At 46.5% G+C, this 25406-nt stretch overlaps 2 protein-coding genes across 23 annotated transcripts in view; one reads left to right on the forward strand and one right to left on the reverse strand.

Annotated features, from left to right (window-relative positions):
• Positions 1-104: 104 nt before the first annotated feature.
• On the reverse strand, positions 105-6364 carry LOC118553105 (creatine kinase U-type, mitochondrial). Of its 4 annotated transcripts, none has more exons than XM_036120050.2 (10): positions 6214-6364; positions 5070-5387; positions 4226-4424; positions 3927-4022; positions 3326-3547; positions 3106-3191; positions 2864-2987; positions 876-1010; positions 549-674; positions 105-345 (listed from the first exon to the last, which is right to left on the reverse strand). In XM_036120050.2, the coding sequence occupies exons 2-10, from the start codon at positions 5216-5218 to the stop codon at positions 229-231; spliced, it is 1254 nt and encodes a 417-aa protein (XP_035975943.1). In that variant the 5' UTR covers positions 5219-5387; positions 6214-6364; the 3' UTR covers positions 105-228. The 4 variants fall into 4 exon arrangements, with proteins under 4 accessions (XP_035975943.1, XP_077935558.1, XP_077935557.1 ...); XM_078079432.1 differs by lacking the exon at positions 6214-6364 and adding an exon at positions 6121-6137; XM_078079431.1 differs by lacking the exon at positions 6214-6364 and having other exon boundaries at positions 5070-5477.
• A 2578-nt stretch (positions 6365-8942) lies between these two features.
• The window catches only part of PPIP5K1 (diphosphoinositol pentakisphosphate kinase 1), a 43844-nt gene continuing 27380 nt past the window's right edge, over positions 8943-25406 (forward strand). For 3 of the 19 annotated variants that reach the window (XM_078079439.1, XM_078079440.1, XM_078079438.1), the window contains exons 1-23: positions 9155-9308; positions 12768-12863; positions 13142-13316; positions 13777-13972; positions 14412-14502; positions 14723-14808; positions 15137-15291; positions 15423-15524; positions 15978-16139; positions 16253-16374; positions 17428-17529; positions 17771-17857; positions 17972-18047; positions 18192-18301; positions 18387-18469; positions 18637-18768; positions 18935-19056; positions 19349-19531; positions 23255-23396; positions 23586-23809; positions 24113-24240; positions 24450-24564; positions 24734-24841. In XM_078079439.1, coding sequence (XP_077935565.1) covers positions 13170-13316; positions 13777-13972; positions 14412-14502; positions 14723-14808; positions 15137-15291; positions 15423-15524; positions 15978-16139; positions 16253-16374; positions 17428-17529; positions 17771-17857; positions 17972-18047; positions 18192-18301; positions 18387-18469; positions 18637-18768; positions 18935-19056; positions 19349-19531; positions 23255-23396; positions 23586-23809; positions 24113-24240; positions 24450-24564; positions 24734-24841 — 2673 coding nt within the window. In that variant the 5' untranslated portion in view covers positions 9155-9308; positions 12768-12863; positions 13142-13169. Of the gene's footprint in view, positions 9049-9148; positions 9309-9387; positions 9502-12767; positions 12914-13141; positions 13317-13776; positions 13973-14411; positions 14503-14722; positions 14809-15136; positions 15292-15422; positions 15525-15977; positions 16140-16252; positions 16375-17427; positions 17530-17770; positions 17858-17971; positions 18048-18191; positions 18302-18386; positions 18470-18636; positions 18769-18934; positions 19057-19348; positions 19532-23254; positions 23397-23585; positions 23810-24112; positions 24241-24449; positions 24565-24733; positions 24842-25406 lie in introns of those variants that run through there. The other 16 variants (XM_078079442.1, XM_078079445.1, XM_078079447.1 and 13 more) reach the window with 12 other exon arrangements.

Consider the following 25406-nt stretch of genomic DNA (forward strand, 5'->3'; position numbering starts at 1 on the left):
CATATCTGGAGTCTTCTTTCCATCATAAATAACCCCACTGCTTTTTTTCCTTTCCTGGAGGCTAGACCCTCCTCACCCCAACCATTAGAAATAACACAGACAGCTGGAGCATAGCAAGGAGCCTTTACTAGGACAGAAGGAGTTGGGAGCATCCAAGCGAGTAGAATGGGCCACATTAGAATGAGCAGAACTCCTGGGGATCTTGAGTCATCTTCTGGGGAGGGGCATTTAATGTTTACTGTGGACAAGAGGTGGAGGGATGCGGATATCCTGGCCTCTCTCCAGACGCCGTTCACAATCAATCAAATAGTTTACTCCATCGATGACCAGCTGCACCAGCTCCACCTGAAGGACACTAACCCTTGACCTCTGCTTCCCATAACTTGAGTTTTATTCTTTAGCACTGATTTGCCTGCTCAAGGAACTCATTTCCAGTTGCCTCCCCACTCAACCTGAATTTCATTTCAGATTCCTGGGGCCCACTCACCATCATATTTCAACCCCCACAGACCTATGCCTCTCCTCACCCTAATCCCTAGGGATCTCACCTCTGACTTGCCCAGTCGGTCCAAATTAGAGATGTCAAAGACACTGCCTGTGGCAGCTGTGTCCACTCCTCCAGTACCACGCTTTTGGAGCCTTAAGTTCTCCAGGATCTTTGGGAAGCGGCTATCCTAGAGGGGAGGAGATAGGGGTTGGGGGCGGGGTCAATAGGGGGCAGAGACTTGTTTTACCCTGAACATGCTCAGAGCTCTTTCCCCTAACATTTTCCAGACATAATATGTCTGGCTCCTTTCCAAAATGCTCCCACCCTCCCATCCACACACAGCCACCTTCCTCACCCACACCCCGCTCTAACCCCACAATTCCTTTACTTTGCTTAGCAGGGGCAGTTTGACGTGCACTCCTGCCCGAAGTCCAGTGCCCAGGTTAGACGGACAGGTCAAGATGTATCCCAAACGCTCATTCCACATGAACTCCCAGCCACGCTCCTGGATCAGCCGCTCCACCTGAGTCCATAAAGGCTCTGTTAGTGAAAAGTCAGGGATATGTGAACCCTCCCTTAGCCAGACCTACAGGAACTCTAAAAGTATATCTAGAACCAGAAACTTGGGCTGTGAAAGAATGACATTGCTGTGTGTGTGTGTGTGTGTGTAAGTGGTTTGTTATTATCATGCATACAAGGTAATTTTGATGTTGCAAGGCCATAATGGTGAGATTACAGCAAAACATCTTGTGTGTGGAAGAAGAGAAACTTGGGAGAATGATGCATTCGGGATGATCTAGGGAAATGAGTGGAGGTGGTAAACTGAACTGAGAAAGGGATGATTATTCAATGAGCTCAGCATGCATGGATTATCTTTGCTTTGCTAATGAGCCTAGAGTTTGGAAGGGTTCTTTCACACATAAAATGAGGGTGTAGGCTTTGCAATAGGAAGAGGCAAGAAAGCCTTCTGTTAGCTGTGGAAAAAGTACATGTGAGAAGGCAGAGAGAAAGGTGCAAACAGTCCAGAAGAACCAGACTCATACTTAGGGGTGTGCAAGAGGGGTTGGAGAGGGGAGTATGGGAAGGGTGTTTTGTTTCACTTCAGCATCCTAATCATGGAGATGACCATTAGAGTTCAAGAGATGGGGATCTGCCAGAGTGATGGACATGAAAACTACCTAACATGAGTAAAGGGGACCCTATTCATAGTTCAGGAAAAAACCATGGCATGGGGGGAGGTTATCTAATAGGCTGAACAAGGGGAAACCCTTCCATTAAAAAATAATAACAGGGGGTGCCTGGGTGGCTCAGTCGTTAAGCGTCTGCCTTCGGCTTAGGTCATGATCCCAGGGTCCTGGGATTGAGCCTCGCATCGGGCTCCCTGCTCAGCGGGGAGTCTGCTTCTCCCTCTCCCACTCCCCCTGCTTGTGTTCCCTCACGCACTGTGTCTCTCTCTGTCAAATAATAAATAAAATCTTTAAAAATAATAATAATAATAATAATAACAGTAGCTAACACTTACTGAACATTTACTATGGGCCAGGCATGTTACATGCATTATCTCATTTAATCCCCACAACAACATAAAATGTAGGAAGCTTTACTATCCCAATTTTACAGATGAGAAACCTGAGGCATATCATTTGAAAAGTACTTCCCTACCCACTTAGAGTCAGAATATGTTATCTGTTATTTGCCAAAAACAATAAAAACTTCCCAGCTAGAATATAAAAGAGGAGGAGCTCTCTGTCTTTACAGGTCCAAAATAGAATTGTATATATGAGAACATACAATAAGAACTGGGTTTATGGGGATTTCTAATCTAGAATAGAATATGGAGACCTAACCCATGTAAGATTGAGGAATTCTGTAGAGCCACACATTCTGGAACTTAAGCCATTCCATCTTGCATTTTCCCCAGTCTCCCTCCTACTCTCAGCTTAAACCATAGACATGATACTTTAGCAAGAATGACAGAATCCAGAGCCAAGGCCTACCTTGGTTCAGAACTGGGTGGTTACAATGGAATCACGAATACACCAATCTTTCACTCCCTACCTTGATCCAGGCTCAAACTTTTCCTTATCTGCACATTCCACACAACCCGGGCACTGACCCACTATCTCAGTTATTCCTTCTTTGTCTTATCTGGCAACTGCTTTATTTACCTTAGGCTCATGACATTCTTTCTCTCTATTCTTGGGTGACCATTATCCTGGTTTTCCTTGGACAGTCCTGATATATTGTCCTGAAGTGATTGACAGTGATCCCCTTTGCCATCAAAAGTGTCCTGAGTTGGTTGATAAATTATACAGTCTAGTCTTTGGTTTTTCCTTATGTCCTCCCACCTAGTTCCCTTATACATTCTTCTCCAACCTCTTTGAGGCCTCGACAGAATCTTTCAAACACTCTCTTCATGTTGCCACCCTTCTCCATGGAGATGACCCGTGTATGATCCTCCTCATTCACCCAGATCAAGAAGTTCTTCTCATTGTTGTGCCTGAAAGCAGAAAAGAGGAAAAGACAGGGATCAAGAGGCAGGTCAAGAACTGGAGGAGATAGAGGAATAAAAGGCACTTAACAGCATGGGGACAAAAGAGGTAAGGTAAGCCTCATACCAGATCCCACGAGCATCTGGCCAGTCTCGAGCCATTCCTGCTGCAGTCAGCAATGGGGACACAGGCTTATCAAATAGGAAGTGATCCTGAGGCAAGTAAAAGGACTTGGTTTAAGAATCTTCACAGTAGCCCCTGGGCCTCTGTCTCATCTGGCCCACCCTCCCCTCTGACTCTAATTTCCATCTGCTCCTCAACCCTGCTCCCTCTCAAGGCCCCTCACATCAATAAGCTGCTGCTGCTCAGCCTCTGTCATCTCACTGAGCCGATAGTAACGTCCAGCCAGGTCACCCTTCAGTCCACTCAGTGCATCCACTACAACACGTTCCACTTCTCGTCGCTCTGCCCGAGTGCAGGCTGGAGGAAGACTGAGTCCGCGGATACTTCGGCCAGTTCTGACTCTCGAGGACAATACATACCTCTCATCAAAGTAGCCAGAACGGATCTAGGGAATAAGAGAAATTAATATAAGTCACAGACACAGTGGGTGGGAACTGAGGGCCTAGGGGAAGGAGAGACCTTAAGGACTGTAGGGACCCTCACTGCATGCACTGGAAGGAGAATTTCAACAAGCAAGTACTCCAACTGAAGGGAGCATTATGAACCCTCCCTCAAACTGCCTACTTTGGGGTATGGTCATTCTCATCCACCCTCTCCTCTCCTCTCCATATCCGCTGCTTCTTAAGATACAATTCCTCCCCCCACACCAACACTAAAAGCTCAGCAGTCTAATGACTCCGAGTCAGGAAATAATTAAGGTGAAGGGATTAGAGAGAGTGTTGTACATAAGGCAATGCAAATCAGATGGGGAATATCTGACCTACCTTGCTGGCATCCAGGTCAGTGGTATGTTTCATTGTTCGGGGGTCATATCCATTGTGTCGCTCTTGTATCACAGGATCAAACAGCTCAGCAAATACCTGATGGGGAATTAAGAGGGAGAGGGTGGTTAAAGACAGGAGATCCCTTTCCAGGCTTTAGTTGTGGATTGATTTCACTGGGTCAGAAAACGTGAGTATGGAAGGTCCAGCCTTAAAGGAAAGTGAAGGGTCTGTAGGGGGAAGGAGCTGGGATTACTGGGAAGATGAGTTGGGTCACCAGGGAGACTCTGGGGGCCCCCTACCTCATAGGTCTCCTCATCTCCAGCTACCATGCCCACAGTCTTGATGAAGGGGTGGCCGGGGTTGTCCACGCCAGTCTGGATACACTGATCTAGCGTCCAACCAGCGGGTGTGGTCTTGTCGCAGAGCCGGGCATAGACTGCTGGGGTCAGGTGACTGGCCATGCAGTTGTTGTGCTTTCGGAGGTCTGGGTACTCAGCGCTAGGGAGGGGGTACCCAGTAACCATGGAGGGAGGGCACAGGGGGCCTAGACCCAGTGCAGTCAGCTGGGAGCTATCCAGTTAGCCATATCTGGCTTTGCTCCTTGTGAGGAGGGGCGATTAGAGGGAGCCTAAACCTTGGTAATCTCTGTAGGGACTTAAAGGGTCTATTCTTTCCCAACAGTTCTAGCTTCCTCTGAGTGATCGGCTCAATTCCCCCAGATTTGCTCAGTTCTTTCCTACCATTAGCACAGCATCAGGGATGGGGGAAGGGCAAGACCAAAGAGGGGAATTCAGGAAATGGGGGGAAACAGCAGGAAAGGAGATGGAGGAAAGCGAAAAGGATAGTTACTGGTCTCTCAATTAGGGATTTGGGCAGAGTAGGTGCAGCCAGAACTCGCAGGGCCAGAACGGGTCTTGGGGGCGGGGACTGCGCGTTACAGGTCCCCAGGAATGCGTTAGCCTCACGGTTTTGGCCTCAATCCCTAACCCACTGAGGTCTCCAGATTGCACAGCACTCCACTCCAGAGGCTTCGTGATTATAACCCTTCTCTGTTGCCCGGGTCCTCATCTCCATCCCCATCTTCATTCCCGTCACCACCCCCCACCCCCCCCACACACACCCCTGCGCCTCAGACACTGATACCTCGGGGGATACAGCCTTCGTCGTTCACTGGCAGCTCTTACAGGTTCCGGGCGGAGCAGAAACCCAGCGGCTAGAGACCCAGCTCCAGCCAAAGCCAGGAGCCTGAGCCCCGGGCGGGCGGACAGCAGACGAGAGAAGGGACCAGCCATGGCTTGAGGGACGGGCTACTCAATCGCGAGGCTGGAGCTGGCGCAGGGCAGGAACGGGGAGGGAGGATGCAACCAGGAAGATTGAGGGCCGGAACTGGGTGCGAGGCTGGAGCCGAAATGGGGGCCGGAGTGGAGGCTGGAGCCGGAGAGGGAGCGGGTTCCAACCAGACTGCAGGAGAGGCGCAATGAGCTAGCGGCGGGCGGTGGAGGAGAGGGAGGCCCCAGCCGCAGTCTCCAGGGGTGGGGCTCATGCAGGCCCCGCCTTTCCGCCTGCGACCGCGCTAGGTGTGCGGGGGCCGAGGCGGGAAGCACCGACAGGTAGATTAGGGGACCAACTCTAGGCTGGGGACGCGGATCCACCTGAGACGAGGTCGCCCAGATTTCAGCACCAAGTACAGGACAGCACCCGAGGGGACCCGCGAAAGGCTAAACACCCTTCCCCCAAGCCTCTCCATTTAATCGGGAACCCGATTCGTCACTCTGGGTGTCAAAGGGTGACATTGCACAACCTCTTCTCTAGTTTTCGGCCTTCCCCAGCAACCTCTTCATAATCTCAGGGGAGGCGGCCGTGGGGAGAAACCGCGGAATAAGTACAGATACCAGAGAAAGACAAGAAGGAAGCACACAGAGGCAGATAGTGGGAAAGACGCCTGGTGGCTCAAGGTCACCTTTTCCTTAGAACCAGGAAGAGGACGAAGGCACCCTTCTGCCACACCTGTGCTATTCTTACAAGGTTGTGGAAGAATTCCCTGAGAGGAACTCGAGAAACATTAACTCTTATCCCATTTATATTGTGTTCCCTACCCCCACTCAGCCCCCAAGCCTGAAGCCCTGTCCTGCCTCCACTTCTCATGATCTCCAGCTTTCCTCCCCCCTCCCCTCCTCCCCATCTTCTACTTCACCTTCGAACTTTTAATTCTTCGTGCTTTATCCAGCTTCAGAAGTGTTTGCTGCCCACAGGACTCCCTCTGAGTATTCTCTGCAAGCTTGCCTACCTGTTGGTCGCCCTGGGTATGGAGCTGGGGCTGGGCAGGGAATCGTTAGTTTCCTCTTTCTCCTCTCCCTTCTCTTCCCTCTTTGTAGCTTCCAGTTCCTGGGCTGGAGGGGAGTGTAAGGTGAAGTGAAGGGTGTGGTAAGATGACGACGTGTAGGAATGGGACAGGCAGGCACAGGTCTCCAACCACCACAAGTGTTGCTTCTCTTGGTTCCCTAATGCTGTTTAATACAGAGTGTAAAGGGGAGTGGTGTTCAAGGGCTAAGGTTGCCAGGGAATCTCTGCCTTCCTACTGGTCCTCTGTCCTCTCTCCTCACAAGGTGTGTACTCAGATTTGAGAGGGTGTGTTCCCACAGTTCAAAGTGTGACTTACGTGTGACTTGACCTTTGTCCTGGCAGGAAAGAGAATGAATGCTGGAGCCAAAATAGAGATGTGGGGCTTCAGTATGGAAAGTCAGTTAAGGTGGGGTACGTATGATGGTGTTAGTCCCTTCTCTCAGCTATCTTGGTGTACCCACAAGATAGTAAGATACTTGGAAATCTTATTTGAGAAAGATAAATTCCCTTCACATTGTCCTCTGGCCCCACTGATGAGACCCCACCCCTATACTCTGATTCCCTTTATTCCTCTCAGGCTTCTCCTGTGTTCCTTTTCCTCCCTTCCTCATTTGTTGGTATCCTTAGAAGCCATCCCCCTCTCTTCTGTGTCTGTCACTTAATTCCTTCTTCTGGTAAGAGAACAAATATCAGAGAATAGAGTTCTACAGTTAGAGTCACTTTTGGAGAGATGGAAAATGTTACCTGTGGGCTCAGTGTCTAGATTAAGGAGTAGTTATGAGCAAGCAAATATAATTACTTGGAATAGTGTATATTTACCCAGATAAAGAAGGGAGATAATCTTTCAGAGCAGTAGGGTTGTTATTTGATTGAGAGGGTGGTTACTAAGATTAAAGAGGTAGGAAACAAGAAGAGAGAATTACAGAAGGAAAAATAAGACTTGCCCAGAGGAATAGAGAAAGCACTCAAGTTTGGAGACTAGCTGTCCAAATTTAAGTACTAGCTCCGCTGAGAAAAGACATGTATTTGTGTACTTTTCTTATTCCCTGTGAGCCTCTAACAGCCACATAATGTATTAATGCTCACTTTAAAAAATTATCCTATGGCATACAGGAAGTAATTGATATATATATATATATTTGATTTCTTTAATGATAATGATATCAATACTACTTAACATTTATAAAGCACTTTACAATTATAAGGAACTCTTGTATGTATTATTTCATTGAACTGGATTGTTCCAATGGATGACGAGGGACTGAGGGCACATTTTTCGGGGGGTGGGGGAGGTGAGAAGACAAGTTAATTAACTAGAAGATGTTTTAATAACTTGTTTGAAGGGTTGGAGTGGTGGAGAGAACATGAGCCTGAGCAGAACTAAGGAGGATTCTATTTCCCTTAGGGACGGTCCTTAGAATCATCCCTATCTCATTCAGGATGCCTTGGGGTCAGTATAATGAGGCACCTGACTGAAAAGTGGTAGGATCCCGGAAGTTGCAGAGGAAAAACATGGAACTTGGGATTGTCTTGGCCGGGGAAACCTAAGTAAGAATGAAAAGATAAGAATAAAAATGCAGGGGCGCCTGGGTGGCTCAGTCGTTAAGCATCTGCCTTGGGCTCAGGTTATGATCTCAGGGTCCTCGGATCGAGCCCCGCTTGGAGCCCCGCTTGGAGCCCCGCTTGGAGCCCCGCTTGGAGCCCTGCATCGGGCTCCCTGCTCGGCGGGAAGCCTGCTTCTCCTTCTCCCACTCCCCCTGCTTGTGTTCCTGCTCTCGCTGTGTCTCTCTTTGTCAAATAAATAAATAAAATCTTAAAAAAAAGAATAAAAATGCAAACATATACAAAATGCTTTCATATAATCAGTACCTTATGATTAGGTTTTTTTTAATATTGTATTTATTTATTTCACAGAGAGAGAGCACACGTGCACAAGCAGGGGGAGTGGGAGGCACAGGGAAAGGGAGAAGCAGGCTCCTGTAGAGCAGGGGAGCCCGATGAGGGTCTCGATCCTACGGTCCTGGCAGACGTTTAACCGATGGAGCCACCTAGGCACCCCGATTAGGTTTTTAAACCACTCTCTTACAGACGGAGAAATGGAGGCTGAGGGAAGTTCAGTGACTTGTCCAAAGCTGCACAGCTATTAAAGGCAAGGCCAGGATTCAAACCCAGGTTTGTCTGGTTCCAAGGCTGGGGGAGGGGTAAAGAACAAGCCCAGTGTGAAGATGGGAACCATCTTGCCCAGTCTTCCATGTCCATCCTTTTTGTTGTCTCCTCCATAAATAAGTGTCTTTGTTCCTTCCCTTAACTTTCCGATTTGTTTTTCTCATTGTCTCTTTTCGTCTCCAGTCTACTCTACATCTGTTCACATTTTTAACCTACATCTATTGGCTAAGTATGTCATACTCCTTTTGTTTTAAAAAACAAACAGAAAACCTGGTTTTGTTCTCAAGGACGTGCAATGGCACAAATTGTACCTCTTCCTCTGCATCTTGCTTCTTCCCTGCTCTTGGTTTCACTGTAAAGTCTCTGTCTAAACGAAGCATCTGGGCTGTGCCAACGCAGAAATCGGAGGAAGGGGAGCATCAGGTTGCACTCCCTCCCTACAGCCGCTAGGGGCCACCCTCCTCCACGCAGAAGTGCAGGCCAACGCAGCCTGACTCTGTTGCCGGTGCGCGCCCTCCGCTGATTGGTGACACGGCAGAGAAGCCGCGCTTTGATTGGGCTGCTGTCAGGTGTCGCTGACGGCAGGTTCGGCTGTGCGAACGCAGAGAGGCGGGTGAGCGAGGGCCGGGGGCGGTGGGGGAGTGGCTGGGGGCTGGGGGCGGTATCTGAGGCGGTGGGCTGGGTAGAGTGGGCTCTGGTGGTGCTGAGGGCAGTGTTTAGTACCGGCTGGGGGCAGCTTCGGAAAGAGGCCCAGGGAAGAGGCCTCAGTGTCAGCGTAGGGAGAGTAAGGCGGGGGCGGGCGAAGGCTGGTGGAATCGCATCGGAGGGCGGCATTCGTGACCGGGAGCTGTGTGAGGAGAGACACCGGAGGGGGTCAGCAAGAGAAGAGAGGGGTTTGAGGATTTGCGGGAGGAAGAGGGAGTCCTGCGTGAGGAGCGGAGGCAGCAGGGGAGCGGGTCAGGGTGGGGAGGTCTGTGTGAGGAAGGGTGGAATGGAGTCGACGCGGGAGAGGATCGCTGCAGGCTGGGCTTGTTGCAGAGAGGAGGGGACCCTGGAGAGAGCTAGCGTAAGGACGGAATGGATCGTAGGCATTCTTTGTGGGGGATCATTGAGGGTTCGATATAAATATGTTACGAAGTGTGGTGACTCATCGGCGGGTTTGGAGGGCTGCTTAATGCTGGAGAATCACTAAGTGAGAGGATTAGTTGGATTATTAATTGGATTAGTTGATCAGTGTGGGGGAGGGGCAGCAGTGTCGTGAGTGGTGGGGGGGTTAGTGGAGAGTCATTTTAGCAAATTAGGGGAAGAAGGGAGCATGAGTGGTTTGATAAACAAGGGCATCAGCACAATTCATCAGTGTCAGAATATGGGTACATATGAAGGAGTAAGCATTGCATCTAGAGGGAATTTAGGTGGGAAGAAGATCGTGTTGGTGGCCTGAGGAGTTTTACTATGTTGGAAATATTCCTGCTTGGACTGTGTATTGAGGTTTCCCCTTCACCACTAATGGTGCCCTCTATTAAGTGCATGGTGATTAAGGAAATTCGAGGACTACTGCAAACAACCCTGAATTCTAAGGGATAAAAAAAGTTACGCAGTTTACCCTCTCTTCTACCCCCTCTTCAGATCTGATTTAACATCTGTGTTTCTGAGATTACCCGTCTGCCCCATCCTCTCTCCCTACCTACCTATCTTCTCCCCACCTCTGACCCCCCTTTTTTCCATCCGTTTGCATTGATTCAGGCAGGAGTTAGACTGCCCTTTAGCCCTTTTGTAGAGCGAGAAGTTTTCTTTTGTTTCGCAACAAAGTATTGAAGGAGAGGGGGTTGGGGAGAAGGGCACAGAAAACTGGGGAATAGCTCTTGGAATACCACATCAAATCCCAGCCTCTCTCAGAGGTACATCTAAATAAATCCTGGCTTATATCATAGCTATTTCTGTCAGGCTTCTATCTTTGCTTTGTTAAGTATGAATTTAGGCCTTTCCGTCTTTCTTTAGCCCCGTATTTGTGAACAGACTCTTCCGCATTCTATTACCATCCTCTGTTATAAAGTTATATAATAGAATTTCAGGAAAATGACTATATACATTCAGTAGAAAACCAGGAAGGACTTAATGGAAAAAAGGGTGAAGCGTTAGGAATCTTAGACATGAGAGAAAACCCCTGCTTCAGATAAGGTATAAAGGTGCAAGAAAATTCTGCTTGCTTAAACTATACGGGGACCTTGGGAATGCCACGAATCATGGACGTTGGGTCAGGTCACTTAAAAGGAGTTCAAAGAAATAGCCTATTAATCAGGAGGGGGAGTGTATGTATAAGATCTGCAATAGACAACTGGAAATTTTTTTTTTTAAGATTTTATTTATTTATTTGAGTCAGAGTGAGAGAGCACAAGCCGGGGAGGGAGAGGGAGAAGCAGATTCCCCACTGAGCAGGGAGCCCAACTGGGCCTCAATCCCAGGACCCCAGGATCATGACTGAGCCGAAGGCAGACGCTTAACTGACTGAGCCACCCAGGCGCCCTGACAACTGGAAATGTTAAGTCTAAGGAGCGTGTTGTGGTTGACCAGTGGAGACAAGCAGATGGTAAAGACTAGAAAGGTTAAGGGCTGCATAAAGGTTAGCTCTTTCTAATTAAAGGTGCAAATCCCACTTGCAATGGAAGGGTTTTAAATAAAAATACAAAATAATTGTTGGAGACCATTTAAAAAGTCTGTAAGATGAAATCCGTTTACTTAAGGTGTTTCTGGCTTTCATTAGAGTCATTGGTTAGTATTTCTGAGAACTTTTGGAGAATGTGAAAAATCGCTGCTGGATGACTCAATTTTATTTTTGGAAAAAAGCAGCATACCCATATTCCTGCACTTTAGTATTAACAAATGTTAACCTTTTGTGTATTTGCTTTAGATTTTTTTTAAAAATTGAAATAAACATTACAGATAAGGTTGGAAAGTTCCACTCAGATCCTTCTCAGTTCCATTTTCCCCTCTCAGAGGTAACCACTATCATGACTTTAATGTCTTTCTTTCCAGTCCATATTTTTAGACTTTTACTAATTATGTATACAGTCATAAATACATGTAATATTTTTTACTTATGCAAACTGAATTGTACTGCATGTGTATTTCTGCAGTTTGCATTTGGAAATTGTCCATATTGTTAAATCTTTGATTCATTTTTAAAAATCGCTGTTTATCATTTGTATGTACTACAGTGTATTTATCCATTCTTCTTGTGACCTCTGAGTTTTCAGTTCTTCCCATTACCAGCAGTGAGGTTATGAACATCTTTGCCCATGTCTTGTTATGTGGGAGAGTTTTTTATAGCAGAAATTCTCAACCTCGACACTACTGACATTTTGGACTAGATAATTCTTTGTTGTGGGGGAATATCCTATGCGTTTTAAACTGTGAAGCAGCATCCTTGGTCTCTACTCATTAGATGCCAATAGCACCTTCCCAGTTGTGACAACCAAAAATGCTTCCTACCAAATGTCCGATAACCAGCATAATCACAATTAGTTAAGAACCACTACGGTAGGTGTATGTATGCAGAAATGGAACTACCAGATTGTTCTGATTCAAGTATAAGTCTTAAGATGCTCTCACTGATTATGGCTCTAGACAGAACTTTTTCCTGCTGTAGCTTCTGGTGTAAGGGACCTCGGCCTAGACCAGACTTGGGTCTGTAGTACCAGGACATGGTAGAGAGAAAACTGAAATTTTGGTCTGAGAATGGGTTGGAGGCAATTGTATGCATGCCTGTATCCTCAACCTCCCAGTCAACACTAGACCTCTTTCCTTGACAGATTTTCTGGACTTGGGCATTTGTCTTTTAAAGTGGAGCACGTGAAGGAGGGACAGGGGGCATAGAGAATTTTAATGTTCTGATATAATGCTTAGAACATAGGGTGCCCTCGGGGCGCCTGGATGGCTCAGTCGGTTAAGCGGCTGCCTTCAGCTCAGGTCATGATCCCAGGGTTCTGGGATCGGGCCCCACAGCTTCCTGCTCAGCAGGGAGCCTGCTTCTCCCTCTCCCTCTGTTGCTCCCCCTGCTTGTGCTCTCTCACTCTCTCTGTCAAATAAATAAAATCTTAAAAAAAAAAAAAAAAAAGAACATAGGGCGCCCTCGATAAATGTTTTTTGAGTTAATCCTTTGTAGGAATGAAGATGGGGCTTAAGGTCAAAGGCAGCTAGCTGAGCTCTCTCCTTCCCTCTGCTCTTGAATTAAATCCCTGAGTTCAACACTACTGTGGGGAGATGGTGAAGGGATAGGAACATTTGGAATGAATCAAAAATTGGAAATGCCACTCTAATCTTCTCTTCTGGTAGGAATCAACAGTAGCCTTCCATGAGGAACTGCCTTTTCCACTTGCTGCTGGAGTTAATGGTGTTTCCTGCTGGCAGAATCAGGGACATGCCAGCACTGTAAGGGTTAACCTACTTATCCTCTCACCAGTCTCATGGTTGGGAGTGGGGTGAGTGGAGAGGAAAAGGGAGACCTTGCTTTTCTCTTAGGGATCTTTAGTCATGTCAAGTCATAGTCCACGTGCCTCTTTTCCCGTTGCTCCTTTTTACCATAGTTTTGTTTCCTGTTTCCCCTAGTCTCCTTGTGGTTCCCTCTTTATTTTATCATTCCCCATGCCCCATCCCCACCACTGCCATGGATTTTGGATTCTGAGCTAATGGGATACCCTCCATTGCAGAACGGGATGAGTGGGTGCTCCGGCGGGGATGTGGTCACTGCCGGCCAGTGAGGGCGAGAGTGCCACAGCCCACTTCTTCCTGGGAGCTGGAGATGAGGGGCTGGGCACCCGTGGAATAGGCATGAGGACAGAAGAGAGTGACAGCGAGCTCCTTGAGGATGAGGAGGATGAAGTGGTAAGACTAAGGAAAATAATGTAACTTGGTGTTGGGACCCCTTTCATAGAGAGTTGAGATTCCATTGGTTGGAGACACTTCTCTGCTCTTTCTAAATGCATAGATTTCCTGTCATAAAGAAGCCCTATCCTGATTAAGTGGAGAGGCAGTAGAGATTGGTTAAATTACTTATCTTTGAATCCCCTGCCATTATGCCCTCGTCCTGTTGTGTCATGGTTATTGGTTCTCTGGCTCTTCTGCCTGAGCACACATTTCCTACTGTGGAAAGACTCCTATTCTTTAGGCAATAGGAATCCCTACACGCACTCCATTCTAGACCTAAGTTAGGAGACAGCATTTCCCCATAGGTCCAAAGTCCTGGCAAGAAACTCTGTGCTCAAAGGAGATGAGACAGTGTTCCCTAATAGGGATGGTCTTGGTGGGAAGTTCCTAAGTTCCTGACAGCACTTCTTCTCTATAGCCTCCTGAACCTCAGATCATTGTTGGCATCTGTGCCATGACCAAGAAATCCAAGTCCAAGCCAATGACCCAAATCCTAGAGCGACTCTGCAGGTTTGACTACCTAACTGTTATCATTCTGGGAGAAGATGTGATCCTCAACGAACCTGTGGAAAACTGGCCATCTTGCCACTGCCTCATCTCTTTCCACTCCAAAGGTTGGAGTCTGTGAAGGAAAATGGGAGGGAATGGAGTTGGGAATGCTGGACTGGGAAATGAGGTTCTTACTGTCAAGTAGTACAGAGGTCATCAGCTCTTCCTGACACACTGGAGAACAGTGCAGGGGGGTTTGCTTTCCCTGTATCATGGAAGAGTTGCTGGAGGTGGTTTAAAGGCCACATTCAAACCTCAGGATCTAAGGCTCTTAGGATCTCTGACAGAATTGTGTGTCTCTGGAAGGACCCTAAAAATATCTTTTTCACTTTTTCCTGATGGATATTCTAGACTTGGGAAGTTGGGCAGAAGGATAAGTGATGGGTTGGATGGGTAGAGGAGCTTAGTGGCAACTTTAGCTTTAATACATCTCTCCATTTCTCTTGCCATTTTCTCACTCTCTTTCACGTTTTTACTTTGATCTATTTCCTTTCTCTATCCCAGGATTTCCTCTGGACAAAGCGGTTGCTTACTCCAAGCTTCGAAACCCCTTTCTTATCAATGACCTGGCTATGCAGTATTACATCCAGGATAGGTATAGCTTTCTGTTGATTGGTGGGATGGGTAGCCCGGAGATCATGCCTATTTATGGAGCCCACTCTGGGAGGATCAAATAAACATGCTTAATTTTTGTAACATGCCCTCTCGAGTTCTATACCCTGATATCTACCAGTTCCTGAGCAAATGAAATCCCTAGCCTCTTCCCTTGGTCACTGTCTCCCACCTCTCCCAGCTAATTTATTTGGGGGCAACAGGAGGGAGGTGTACCGGATCCTGCAGGAGGAGGGTATTGATCTGCCTCGATATGCTGTGCTCAACCGTGACCCTGCCCGGCCTGAGGGTGAGTACCTGGCTTTGTCCAGTCCTGTCCTTGCTTTCTGTGACTTAGCCCAGTTGTCCATTCTCTAGACATCTCCATGTACTACTTATCTCAGTGAGCCTTTGGTTATTGGATTATGGGTAGAGTTAGAGCTATGGGTCCTCGAACAGAGCCTTGGACCTCTTAGGTAGATTCTACTATATTTATATACCATATAGATATTACCATATCTATTACTAAGATAGGTCATAGAAATTTGGGGGTTATGGAGATTAAAACTCAGGGAAATGGGAGTTGGAAGTATTCTACAATTCTCAACCCTGGAAATGACCACATACCTGTCTTTCAGAATGCAACCTCATAGAAGGTGAAGACCAGGTAGAGGTAAATGGAGCTGTCTTTCCCAAGCCCTTTGTGGAGAAGCCAGTGAGTGCAGAGGACCATAATGTTTACATCTACTACCCCAGTTCAGCTGGAGGAGGAAGTCAGCGCCTCTTCCGTAAGGTATGGGAGACATTTGAGCATTTGGGGAAGTCAGATAGATTGAAGGACAAGAATGAGGTTGTGGGGAGGGAAGCTGGAAGATTTGGGGATAATGTGGAGGCAACGTTTTTTCCTTCTTTTTCTTCCTGAAGATTGGCAGCCGAAGCAGCGTTTACTCTCCCGAGAGCAGTGTCCGAAAGACAGGATCGTACATCTATGAGGAGTTTATGCCAACAGATGGCACAGATGTCAAGGTTATGGTGGATATAGGGATTTAAGTGGTCATAAATGTCTGGGTGGGATGGGGTGCATGGGAAGCAAGTGGAAGTGTATGGAGAGAGTCATAGAAAATAAAGCATGAATGTGATTTGCTTTCATATTCAGGTGAAGATATTGAGAGAAGTAGACCTTTACATTGTACTATCAGAGCAAGGGCAAGTGTAGCGTGGAAAATGGTATAATGTTGGTAAGTTATTTCTCAACGAGGACTAGGTAATAGCTCTGGAGGCCCAAAGAGAAACCTTCATAAGGATACTTCAGTGGGACTCAGTAAGAAAAATGTCAGTCTCCTTGTTCTTTATACTCAGGGTTTTTTTGTTTTTGTTTTTGTTTTTACTCTGAAACTAGTTTACAGACCTAGTGCTCATATTATCTTCTCATATACAGGATGAGCAGTGGGCATACTCAGTGATGCTATGTACCTGCAGGTATATACAGTGGGGCCCGATTATGCCCATGCTGAAGCCAGAAAATCTCCAGCTCTGGATGGGAAGGTCGAACGAGACAGTGAAGGGAAAGAGATTCGATATCCAGTCATGCTGACTGCCATGGAAAAGCTGGTGGCCAGGAAAGTCTGCGTAGCTTTTAAGGTGGAGGAGGGCCCATGGTGGGTGGTGCTGTGGAGTGAGGGTACGGGACAGGAGCAGGGGTCTGGGAAGAAAGAGTGGCTCTCTTGTTCTCATCTTGCCTCTTTCCACTGCAGCAAACAGTTTGTGGTTTTGACCTTCTTCGTGCCAATGGTCACTCCTTTGTGTGTGATGTCAATGGCTTCAGTTTTGTCAAGAATTCGATGAAATACTATGACGACTGTGCTAAGATTCTGGGGTAAGAGACACAGTGGTCTGGACTGGGCAGAATGGGCTTAGAGAAGAAAGTTAGAAAGCTTTTGCTTTATTTTAAGTAGTGTAAAAAAGGATTTAAGAGTGAAAAAGGAAAATAGAAAAAGAGCTCCTTAGCCCTCTTGCCTTCCTAACGCTGCACTCTGTTAACAGTTTTATATATACCATTATGTCTTCTTCTACCATATATAAACAAATTATATTTATTGTACTAAACATATACTATTTTAAAACTTTTCTTTTAAAAAAATTCACCACATGATATTTAAAAATGTGGAAAGAATGATGCATATGGTGAGTATTCATGTATTCACCGTCAAGCTTTAGAAATAGAATATTAAGAATTGGGGCTCCTGGGTGGCTCAGTTGGTTAAGTGGCTGACTCTTGATTTCTGCTCAGGTCATGATCTCAGGGTCCAGGGATCAAGCCCTGTGTCCGGCTCCACACTCAGTGGGGAGTCTGCTTAAGGATTCTCCCTCTCCCTCTTCCTCTGCCCCTCTCCACACTCACATTCTCTGTCTCTAAAATAAATAAATAGATCTTAAAAAAAAAAAAAAAAGAATATAGTGAGGCCCCTACCCACCCCTTGCTAATTACATCCCTTTCCCTCCCACCCAGAGATAACGACAATCCTTAATTTGGTGTTTGTCATTCCCATGCATTTTTTTTAAAGATTTATTTATTTTAGAGAGACAGAATGTGCACTCGAGAGAAAGTGGGGGAAGGGGCAGAGGGAGAGAATCTCAAGCAGACTCCCCACTGAGCACAGAGCCTGATGTGGGGCTCAGTCTCAAGACCCATGACATCATGACCTGAGCTGAAACCAAGTGTGGGACTTAATCAACTGAGCCACCCAGGCACCCCTGTCATTCCCATGCATTTGTTAATACTTTTACTACATCTATGCGTTTTTTGGGGGGGCATGTTTTTAGACTTTATATAATGTATTCTTCTACAACTTGCTAGTTTTTGTGAGCTTTATTCACATGTGTGGTTCTGGTTCATTCATTTTCATACAGTTCTTCATGTTTCTTCTAGGAACACCATCATGCGGGAGCTTGCTCCACAGTTCCAGATCCCATGGTCCATCCCCACAGAGGCTGAGGACATTCCCATTGTCCCTACGACATCTGGCACTATGTGAGCAAAAGTATAAAATCTGGAGTAACCTACTTAAGGCACCTGAGTCAGACCAGTGGTTACTTTCTGACCCTATACCATCTGACTAGTGGAGCCTGGGTATCTTCCAGGCATTTTCCTTGACCCTACCTATTTGCCTAATCTCAGATAGTTTTTCCTCTGTTCTTTGACATGTCAAATAAGATGAAATGATGGGAGTTGGTGTGGGAAGGAGAGGCTCTAACAACATTCTCTATCTTAGGATGGAACTTCGTTGTGTCATTGCAATTATCCGTCATGGGGATCGTACCCCCAAACAGAAAATGAAGATGGAGGTGACACATCCAAGGTAGGAAGAATGTCCTAATTTAGACAGGTTTTTTGTGAGGGAGATGGGGATGGGGCAGCTCCCCAAGGTTTTAACGGTCTTACCCCATACTGAAGCTTTTCCTTATTTCTTCAGGTTTTTCAGTCTATTTGAAAAACATGGTGGCTACAAGACGGGTAAATTAAAACTGAAGCGGCCCGAGCAGCTACAGGTAACATGTGGAATCTGGCTGGGAGGAGCAGTGCTATGGGAAAGTTAGAGAAAATAGGATTGGGGGCCTCAATGAGAGGCCAGGATGAAAGGGTAACTTGTCAGGACTTGGCCTCCTGTATGGATATCCTGTTATTTCCTCTAGGAGGTGCTGGATATCACAAGGCTGTTATTGGCTGAACTGGAGAAAGAACCAGGTGGTGAGATCGAGGAGAAGACTGGGAAACTAGAGCAGCTGAAGTCTGTGCTGGAGATGTGAGAAAGGGGATAGGAAAGGGGAGCCAATGACAGTGAGAACTGAGTGCTGGGGTAAAAAGTAAACTGTGAGTTTATCCTACAGGTATGGTCATTTCTCTGGCATCAACCGGAAGGTGCAGTTGACTTACTACCCTCATGGAGTAAAAGCTACTAATGAGGGGCAAGGTAAGATATAATACCCCCTTCCCATTACCATTCAGGTCTCTTATTCTTAAACCTTTAGATGACCTCTACCTTAAATCACCTTTCTGGGCTCCTCAGAAGACCTGACATTTAGATGTCCTCACTATTTTCCTTAGATGAGACCTATTCACTGCCCCTTATTCCTGCAGACCCACAGCAGGAGGCCCTGGCCCCATCTCTGTTGCTAGTACTGAAGTGGGGTGGAGAACTAACTCCTGCTGGCCGTGTTCAGGCTGAGGAGCTGGGGCGAGCTTTTCGCTGCATGTACCCTGGAGGACAGGGTGAGTATTTTGGAGGTAACTAGCAGGGCTTGGATAAGATGATTAGAGAATAAGTTGGGGGAATGAACAGTTAGAGGCAATGGGGAAGTTAATGGGGGAAAGAGCATTCTTCCTTCCATGTGGGTATTTATAGCAGTCCATTCCTGTTCCTCCCCTTTACCCCCAGGTGATTATGCTGGCTTCCCCGGTTGTGGGCTGCTTCGTCTCCATAGCACTTTCCGCCACGATCTCAAGATCTATGCCTCTGATGAGGGCCGTGTCCAAATGACTGCTGCAGCCTTTGCCAAGGTGCACACTTACAGTTCTCCCACAGTCCCAGCTTCCGTTAGGTAGAGAAACCGAGAGTTTGGAGAACTAGTTGGAAAATGTCAGGATATTTATGTGCTGACTCAGAGAAGTTTCTGCTTGTGTCTGACCCATTCTGTACTACTGAGAATGAGCTGAGAATAATTAGTGGGGGTAGGCCCCTTGACCTATACCCCTCCTCTCCAAGCCAGCTCCCATTTGATCTCTGGGACCGCGTAGGCCTAGAGGACGTAGACTGGAAGGAAAACTAATAGATGTTGTGCTTCCTCTCCAGGGCCTTCTGGCTCTAGAAGGAGAGCTAACACCCATTTTGGTACAAATGGTGAAGAGTGCCAACATGAATGGGCTCCTGGACAGTGATGGCGATTCCTTGAGCAGCTGCCAGCATCGGGTGAAGGCTCGACTGCACCATATTTTGCAGCAGGATGCCCCTTTTGGTCCTGAGGATTACGATCAGGTCAGGCTCTCCCTATTTTTGTGCCCAACATACCCCCATCCCAAATTCCTAGATTTCTAAATAATAGTGATCAGTAATGGTGCTTACTACATGGTAGGCACTGCTTTCCATACATTATCTCATTTAATCCTTACCCTTTGAGGTAAGTATGGGTCTATAATCTCTTATCCACAGTTTCAAAAGCAAAAAAGATTTGGCACCAAGATTCATTTGGTAGCAAAACCTGACATGATAAGACTATTTCTAATTCGTATTTATTTTGTTTAGTGTGAATCGTCATATATTGTGCTGCAGAAGTGTAAATGTGTTTAGTTATGCCCTAAGCCCTGTTGGAGATACTATATAACATGTGGCATATGTACTATATTAGCTTCCTAAAGTCTGAAAAAGTCTCAGTTCCAAAACTCAGCAGGTCCCAAGGATTCTGAATGAAATAATGTTTCAGTTATCTATTGATGCATAAAAAACTACCCCAAAACTCAGTGACTTAAAATGATATCCATTCTGTTATCTTACTCATAGTTCTAGGCTCAGCTGGTCTTGACTGGGCTGTCTCCTAAAATTGCCCAGATACTGGCCAGGTTTTGGGGCTGAAACCATCTGAAGGCTCGACTGGGTTGCTGAGATGGCTGGGCTTTCTCCTTCTTCTTGCTCTCCCTGTAATCTTAGAGCCTCTCCTCTCCACATGTTTTCTCCATGTGGTTTCTTAGCATTGTAGCCAGACTTCTTAAATGGTAGCTTAGGACACCCCAAAAACAGAAGCTTCCAAGCTGTTTTTTTTTTTTAAGATTTTATTTTTTTATTATTACTTTTAAAATTGTATTTCTTTATTTGAGAGAGAGAGCGCACATGCACACACACTTCAGGGGAGGGGCAGAGGGAGAGGGAGAGAGAGTCTTTTAAGCTGACTCTGCGCTGAATGTGGACCACAACACAGAGCTTAATCTCACAACCCTGAGATCATGACCCAGCCAGAACCAAAAGTCAGACACTTAACCAACTGTGCCATCCAGGTGCCCCTATTTTTAAGGTTGTGATCTCAGGGTTGTGAGATCGAGCCCCACGTCAGGCTCCACACTCACTGGGGAGTCTGCTTGAGATTCTCTCTCCCTCTCCATCTGCCCCTCCTGCTCATGCTCTTTCTCTCAAATAAATTTTAAAATATATTTTATTTTTAAGTAATCTCTACAACAAATGTGGGGCTTGAACTCACAACCCCGAAATCAAGAGCTGTGTGCCCCACCAACTGAGCCAGCCAGGTACCCCCCTTCTAAACTCTTAAAGTGTAGGCCCAGAATTAGTTAATGCAATGTAACTTTGTGGTTTTGTTGTTATTGTTGTTGTTGTTTATTGGTTAAGCAGTCACAGGGCCAGTGCAGATTCTAGGCAAGGGGAAGGTGACAGAGAATTAATGACCATATTTAACCCATCATAAGAACCGTGGACCTGTACTACTTTTCTCCCATTTTACAGATGAGAAAATCTAGGCTCAGAAGAATTTAGGCGACCTTTCCAAGGACACCCAGCTAGTATGAACCCAAGGTGTCTCACCTGAGAGCCCAGGCTGTTGGCCACCATAGTGTACTGCCTCACAGTATTAATCACAGTGGATGCCATTCCCCAGGGTCATCTTTTTTTCCTATGTATCCTGCCATGATTGACTGGAGATCATTTGCCAGACGGTGATTTTATACCATCCTACCACTGGTAGCTCATTTCTGATGAGTTCTTTTTTATTTTTATTTTTTTTATTTTTTATTTTATTTTATTTTTTTTAAAGATTTTATTTATTTATTTGACAGAGAGAGAGATAGCGAGAGCAGGAACACAAGCAGGGGGAGTGGGAGAGGGAGAAGCAGGCTTCCCGCCAAACAGGGAGCCCGATGTGGGACTCGATCCCAGGACCCTGGGATCATGACCTGAGCCGAAGGCAGACGCTTAACGACTGAGCCACCCAGGCGCCCCTGATGAGTTCTTTTTTAAAGAAAAACAATTTTTTTAAATTGTAGTACCACTTGAATCATTTTTTTTAAAGATTTTTTTTTTTTAATTATTTTTAAGTAATCTCTACACCCAACATGGGGCTTGAACTCACAACCTCGAGATCAAGAGTTGCATGCTCTTTGACTGAGCCAGTGGGGTGCCCCCCACTTGAATCATTTTTAAGCATACAATTCAGTTGCATTAAGTATATTCAGAGTATTGTGTAACCATTTCTGATAGGTTCTTCAGTGAGCTAAGTAGCTGTGCACATTGCCTGGAGAATGTCCATTTTTTGTGTTTTTCTCTGAGCAAGACTTGATAAGGGCAGGATCTTGCTCTCTTATGTCCCAATCCATTGCTCAATGTCAAATTAAAAAAGCTAAAGTACTTTTTCTGGGGCGCCTGGGTGGCTCAGTCGTTAAGCGTCTGCCTTCGGCTCAGGCCATGGTCCCAGGGTCCTGGGATCGAGCCCCGCATCGGGCTCCCTGCTCTGTGAGAAGCCTGCTTCTCCCTCTCTCACTCCCCCTGCTTGTGTTCTCTCTCTCACTGTGTCTCTCTCTGTCAAATAAATAAACAATCTTAAAAAAAAAAAATTTTTTTTTAAATAAAGTACTTTTTCTTTCTCCCTTGCTTCTTTTTGCTAGCAAAAAGGACCTAATTGAATGTGTGCATTCCACCCACAGCCCTCTTTTCCCTTCCCCATTCTTCATTGACTGTCACTGTCCTGAAAGCTTGAGCTGGAACCTAGCTCTGAGGCAGGACCTCTGCTCTAGGTCAAGCTAGCATTTTGTTAGGAGGAATAAGATTTTGTTATCTCTGTTACCCACTCATGAAACATTCTGTGGGGATTTTGAAGGGTTTTGGTTTAATCTTTATTCCCCAGCATTTTCTTTTCTTTCTTCTTTCTTCTTTTTCTTTTTTTTTTTTTTAGAGAGAAAGAGAGCGCATGCAAGCAGGGTGGGGGGCTGGGGCTGAGGGAGAGCAGAGAGAGAATCTCAAGCAGGCTCCACGCTCAGTGCAGAGCCCAATGCGGGGCTCCATCTCAGGACCCTGAGATCATGACCTGAGCTGAATTTAAGAGTCAGATGCTTAACTGACTGAGCCAGCCAGGCGCCCCTCCCCAGTATTTTCCATGTGTATTTTATTTATTTATTTTTATTTTATTTTTTTAAAGATTTTATTTATTTGAGAGAAGGGGGGGATGGAGAGCAAGAGTGCATGAGCAGAGGGAGGTAAAGATAGAGAGAGAATCCCAAGCAGGCTCCATGGCCCAGCGCAGAGCTCAACGTGGGACTCAATCTCACCACCCCAAGACCGCGACCCAAGCCAGAACCAGGAGTCGGATGCTCAACCAACTGAGCCACCCAGGTGCCCTGACCTAGGTTCTTTTATTGAGGGTTCTAAAATACATATAGGGGGTGCCTGTGCTGGACATGGAGCCTGCTGAAGACTCTCTCCCTCTGGCCCTCCCCAACCCTCTCTTAAAAAAAAAAAAAGAACCTAGGTCTATTTTATTTCCTCTGGATTCCAAGACTTTTACCCTCAACCCTTCTTAGATGACTGTGTGTTAGAGCAGTCCCCTCATCCTAGAACTGATAGTATGCCCTGTAGCCTAAGAATCCTCATCGGAGTGAGCCTACAACCAGATCTTACTTGCAGGTAGTTTCTGTAATAAGCTCGCAGGATTCTGGGCAATTGGCACAGAGCCTATCTTGCTTTTCATCTCCCTGTTCCCCATAGCTGGCTCCCACTGGAAGCACTTCCCTCCTCAACTCCATGGCTGTCATCCAGAATCCTGTGAAGGTCTGTGATCAGGTATTTGCCCTGATTGAAAACCTCACTTACCAGATCCGGGAACGGATGCAGGACCCCAAGTCTGTAGGTAGGTATGAATAGTACTATCTTCCCTTCAAGGTTTCTGGTATGGATGGGTTCCTCAGGCACTCCTGTGTCCTCTCCTAAATGTATGAGACAAGGCATTCTCATCCCTCTGATTCTACTGCAAATTTGTTAGCGTCTTTTGTTAGAGATAAAATCTTTGGCTCTTTCTGACTGTCCATCTTCCTTCCAGACCTGCAACTCTACCACAGTGAGACACTAGAGCTCATGCTACAGCGTTGGAGCAAACTGGAGCGTGACTTTCGACAGAAGAGTGGGCGCTATGATATCAGTAAGATCCCTGACATCTATGACTGTGTGAAGTATGATGTGCAGCACAATGGGAGTCTGGGACTTCAAGGCACAGCAGAGTTGCTACGTCTCTCTAAGGCATTGGCTGATGTGGTCATTCCCCAGGTGTGTCTCATAGCCTAGGGGGATGGGCACTGGGAAAGGAAGGGAAGAAAAGCAGAAAGGAGGGATGGTGTGGAAAGCAGGGGAAGGAAACTTAGAGAAAAAATAAGTTGAGTTGCTATAATTCTCTGGCTCTGATTAAGTGCAAGAGGCTAACTGAGGAGAAACCTGGAGAGGGGGAATGTGGTGGATATGAGAGAAACCCTAGACCTGAGGTGAAGAAAAACATCATCTTGGGCCTTGGAGTATGAGGCAAGAGGTAAACAAGATTCACTGAAGTACTTTTTCCTGGCCTGTGGCCCCTAGGAGTACGGGATCAGTCGGGAGGAGAAACTGGAAATTGCTGTGGGCTTCTGTCTTCCACTGTTGCGGAAGATACTACTTGACCTGCAGAGAACCCACGAGGATGAGTCTGTCAACAAGCTGCATCCCCTGTGAGGGAGGGCTGGGAGGGGTGCTGGATGGAGGGAGGGGTGTGTCAGGGAGCCCTTGGGGGAATATAGGCTGAGACAGCTTGGGGAACTAAGAATAGAAGGGATCCTGGGGTGGAAAGGAGAGAAGTGTTTGAGTTGGGAGGAAGGAGTTTGTGGAGGGGTGGGAAGAAGATTATGTGACAGTGTAAATGACTTAGCTCTTATCTCAGGTACTCCCGAGGGGTGCTCTCCCCAGGCCGCCATGTTCGAACACGTCTCTATTTCACCAGTGAAAGCCACGTCCACTCCCTACTCAGTGTCTTCCGTTATGGGGGACTTCTTGATGTAAGGATCTTTCTTCCTTCAACCTATGAACATTTTTTCCCAACATTCTTTTACTCTCCTCCTCATGTTTCTTTTTTACTGCAAGCTTTCTGTATTCTCTTTGTCACCCTGCTCCTTCCCTGACTCCCTTGTCCTTGGGCATTGATTTTCTTCTTCTTATGTTCTGTAGGAGACCCAGGATGCACAATGGCAGAGAGCTTTGGCTTATCTCAGTGCCATCTCAGAGCTCAACTATATGACCCAGATTGTCATCATGCTTTATGAGGACAACACACGGGTGAGGAGCTAACACGGTGGGGTGAGGAGGGTGCCCCTTCTTTCTCCTCCTTCCCATTTTAGAAAGAAACTTTCATATCCTTATAATTTGTAGAATTCAGCTAGGTGTGATACCCAAGCACAGCATGTCACAAAGAGGAACCTGGAGGTTCCTGCTAGAACAGAAAAAGTGTTTTGGGATGGTGTTGAGCCAGAGAAATACCATGGAACATAGCTCTGGATTAGGGAGGGTATAGAATTTGGGATGATGTTACAGTGAGTCTTTTTCTCTCAAACTTTCTTGTACCTTTTGCATCTGGCTCCACGAAGGTAAGTGTGGTGTTGTATGTACGTGTGTGTTGTAGGCACGTATGAAGTGTGCTGCTGTATGTACTGTGGCAAAGCTGAGTTACTGTGGGAGATGGATGGAAAGAGTTGTGGAAGTCATGTGGGGTGGTGAATCTCAAATAGTGGAGGTGAAGGAATGAGGATCCTTTAACACTAGACCATAGGTAAGGGGAAGCTATAATAGATCAGCCCCAGAATGGAGTAAGATACTGAAACCTCAGCCCTGGGAGGATGTATCC

The sequence above is a fragment of the Halichoerus grypus genome, chromosome 8, assembly GCF_964656455.1.
Source record: "Halichoerus grypus chromosome 8, mHalGry1.hap1.1, whole genome shotgun sequence".
In the NCBI taxonomy this organism is placed as follows: domain Eukaryota; kingdom Metazoa; phylum Chordata; class Mammalia; order Carnivora; family Phocidae; genus Halichoerus; species Halichoerus grypus.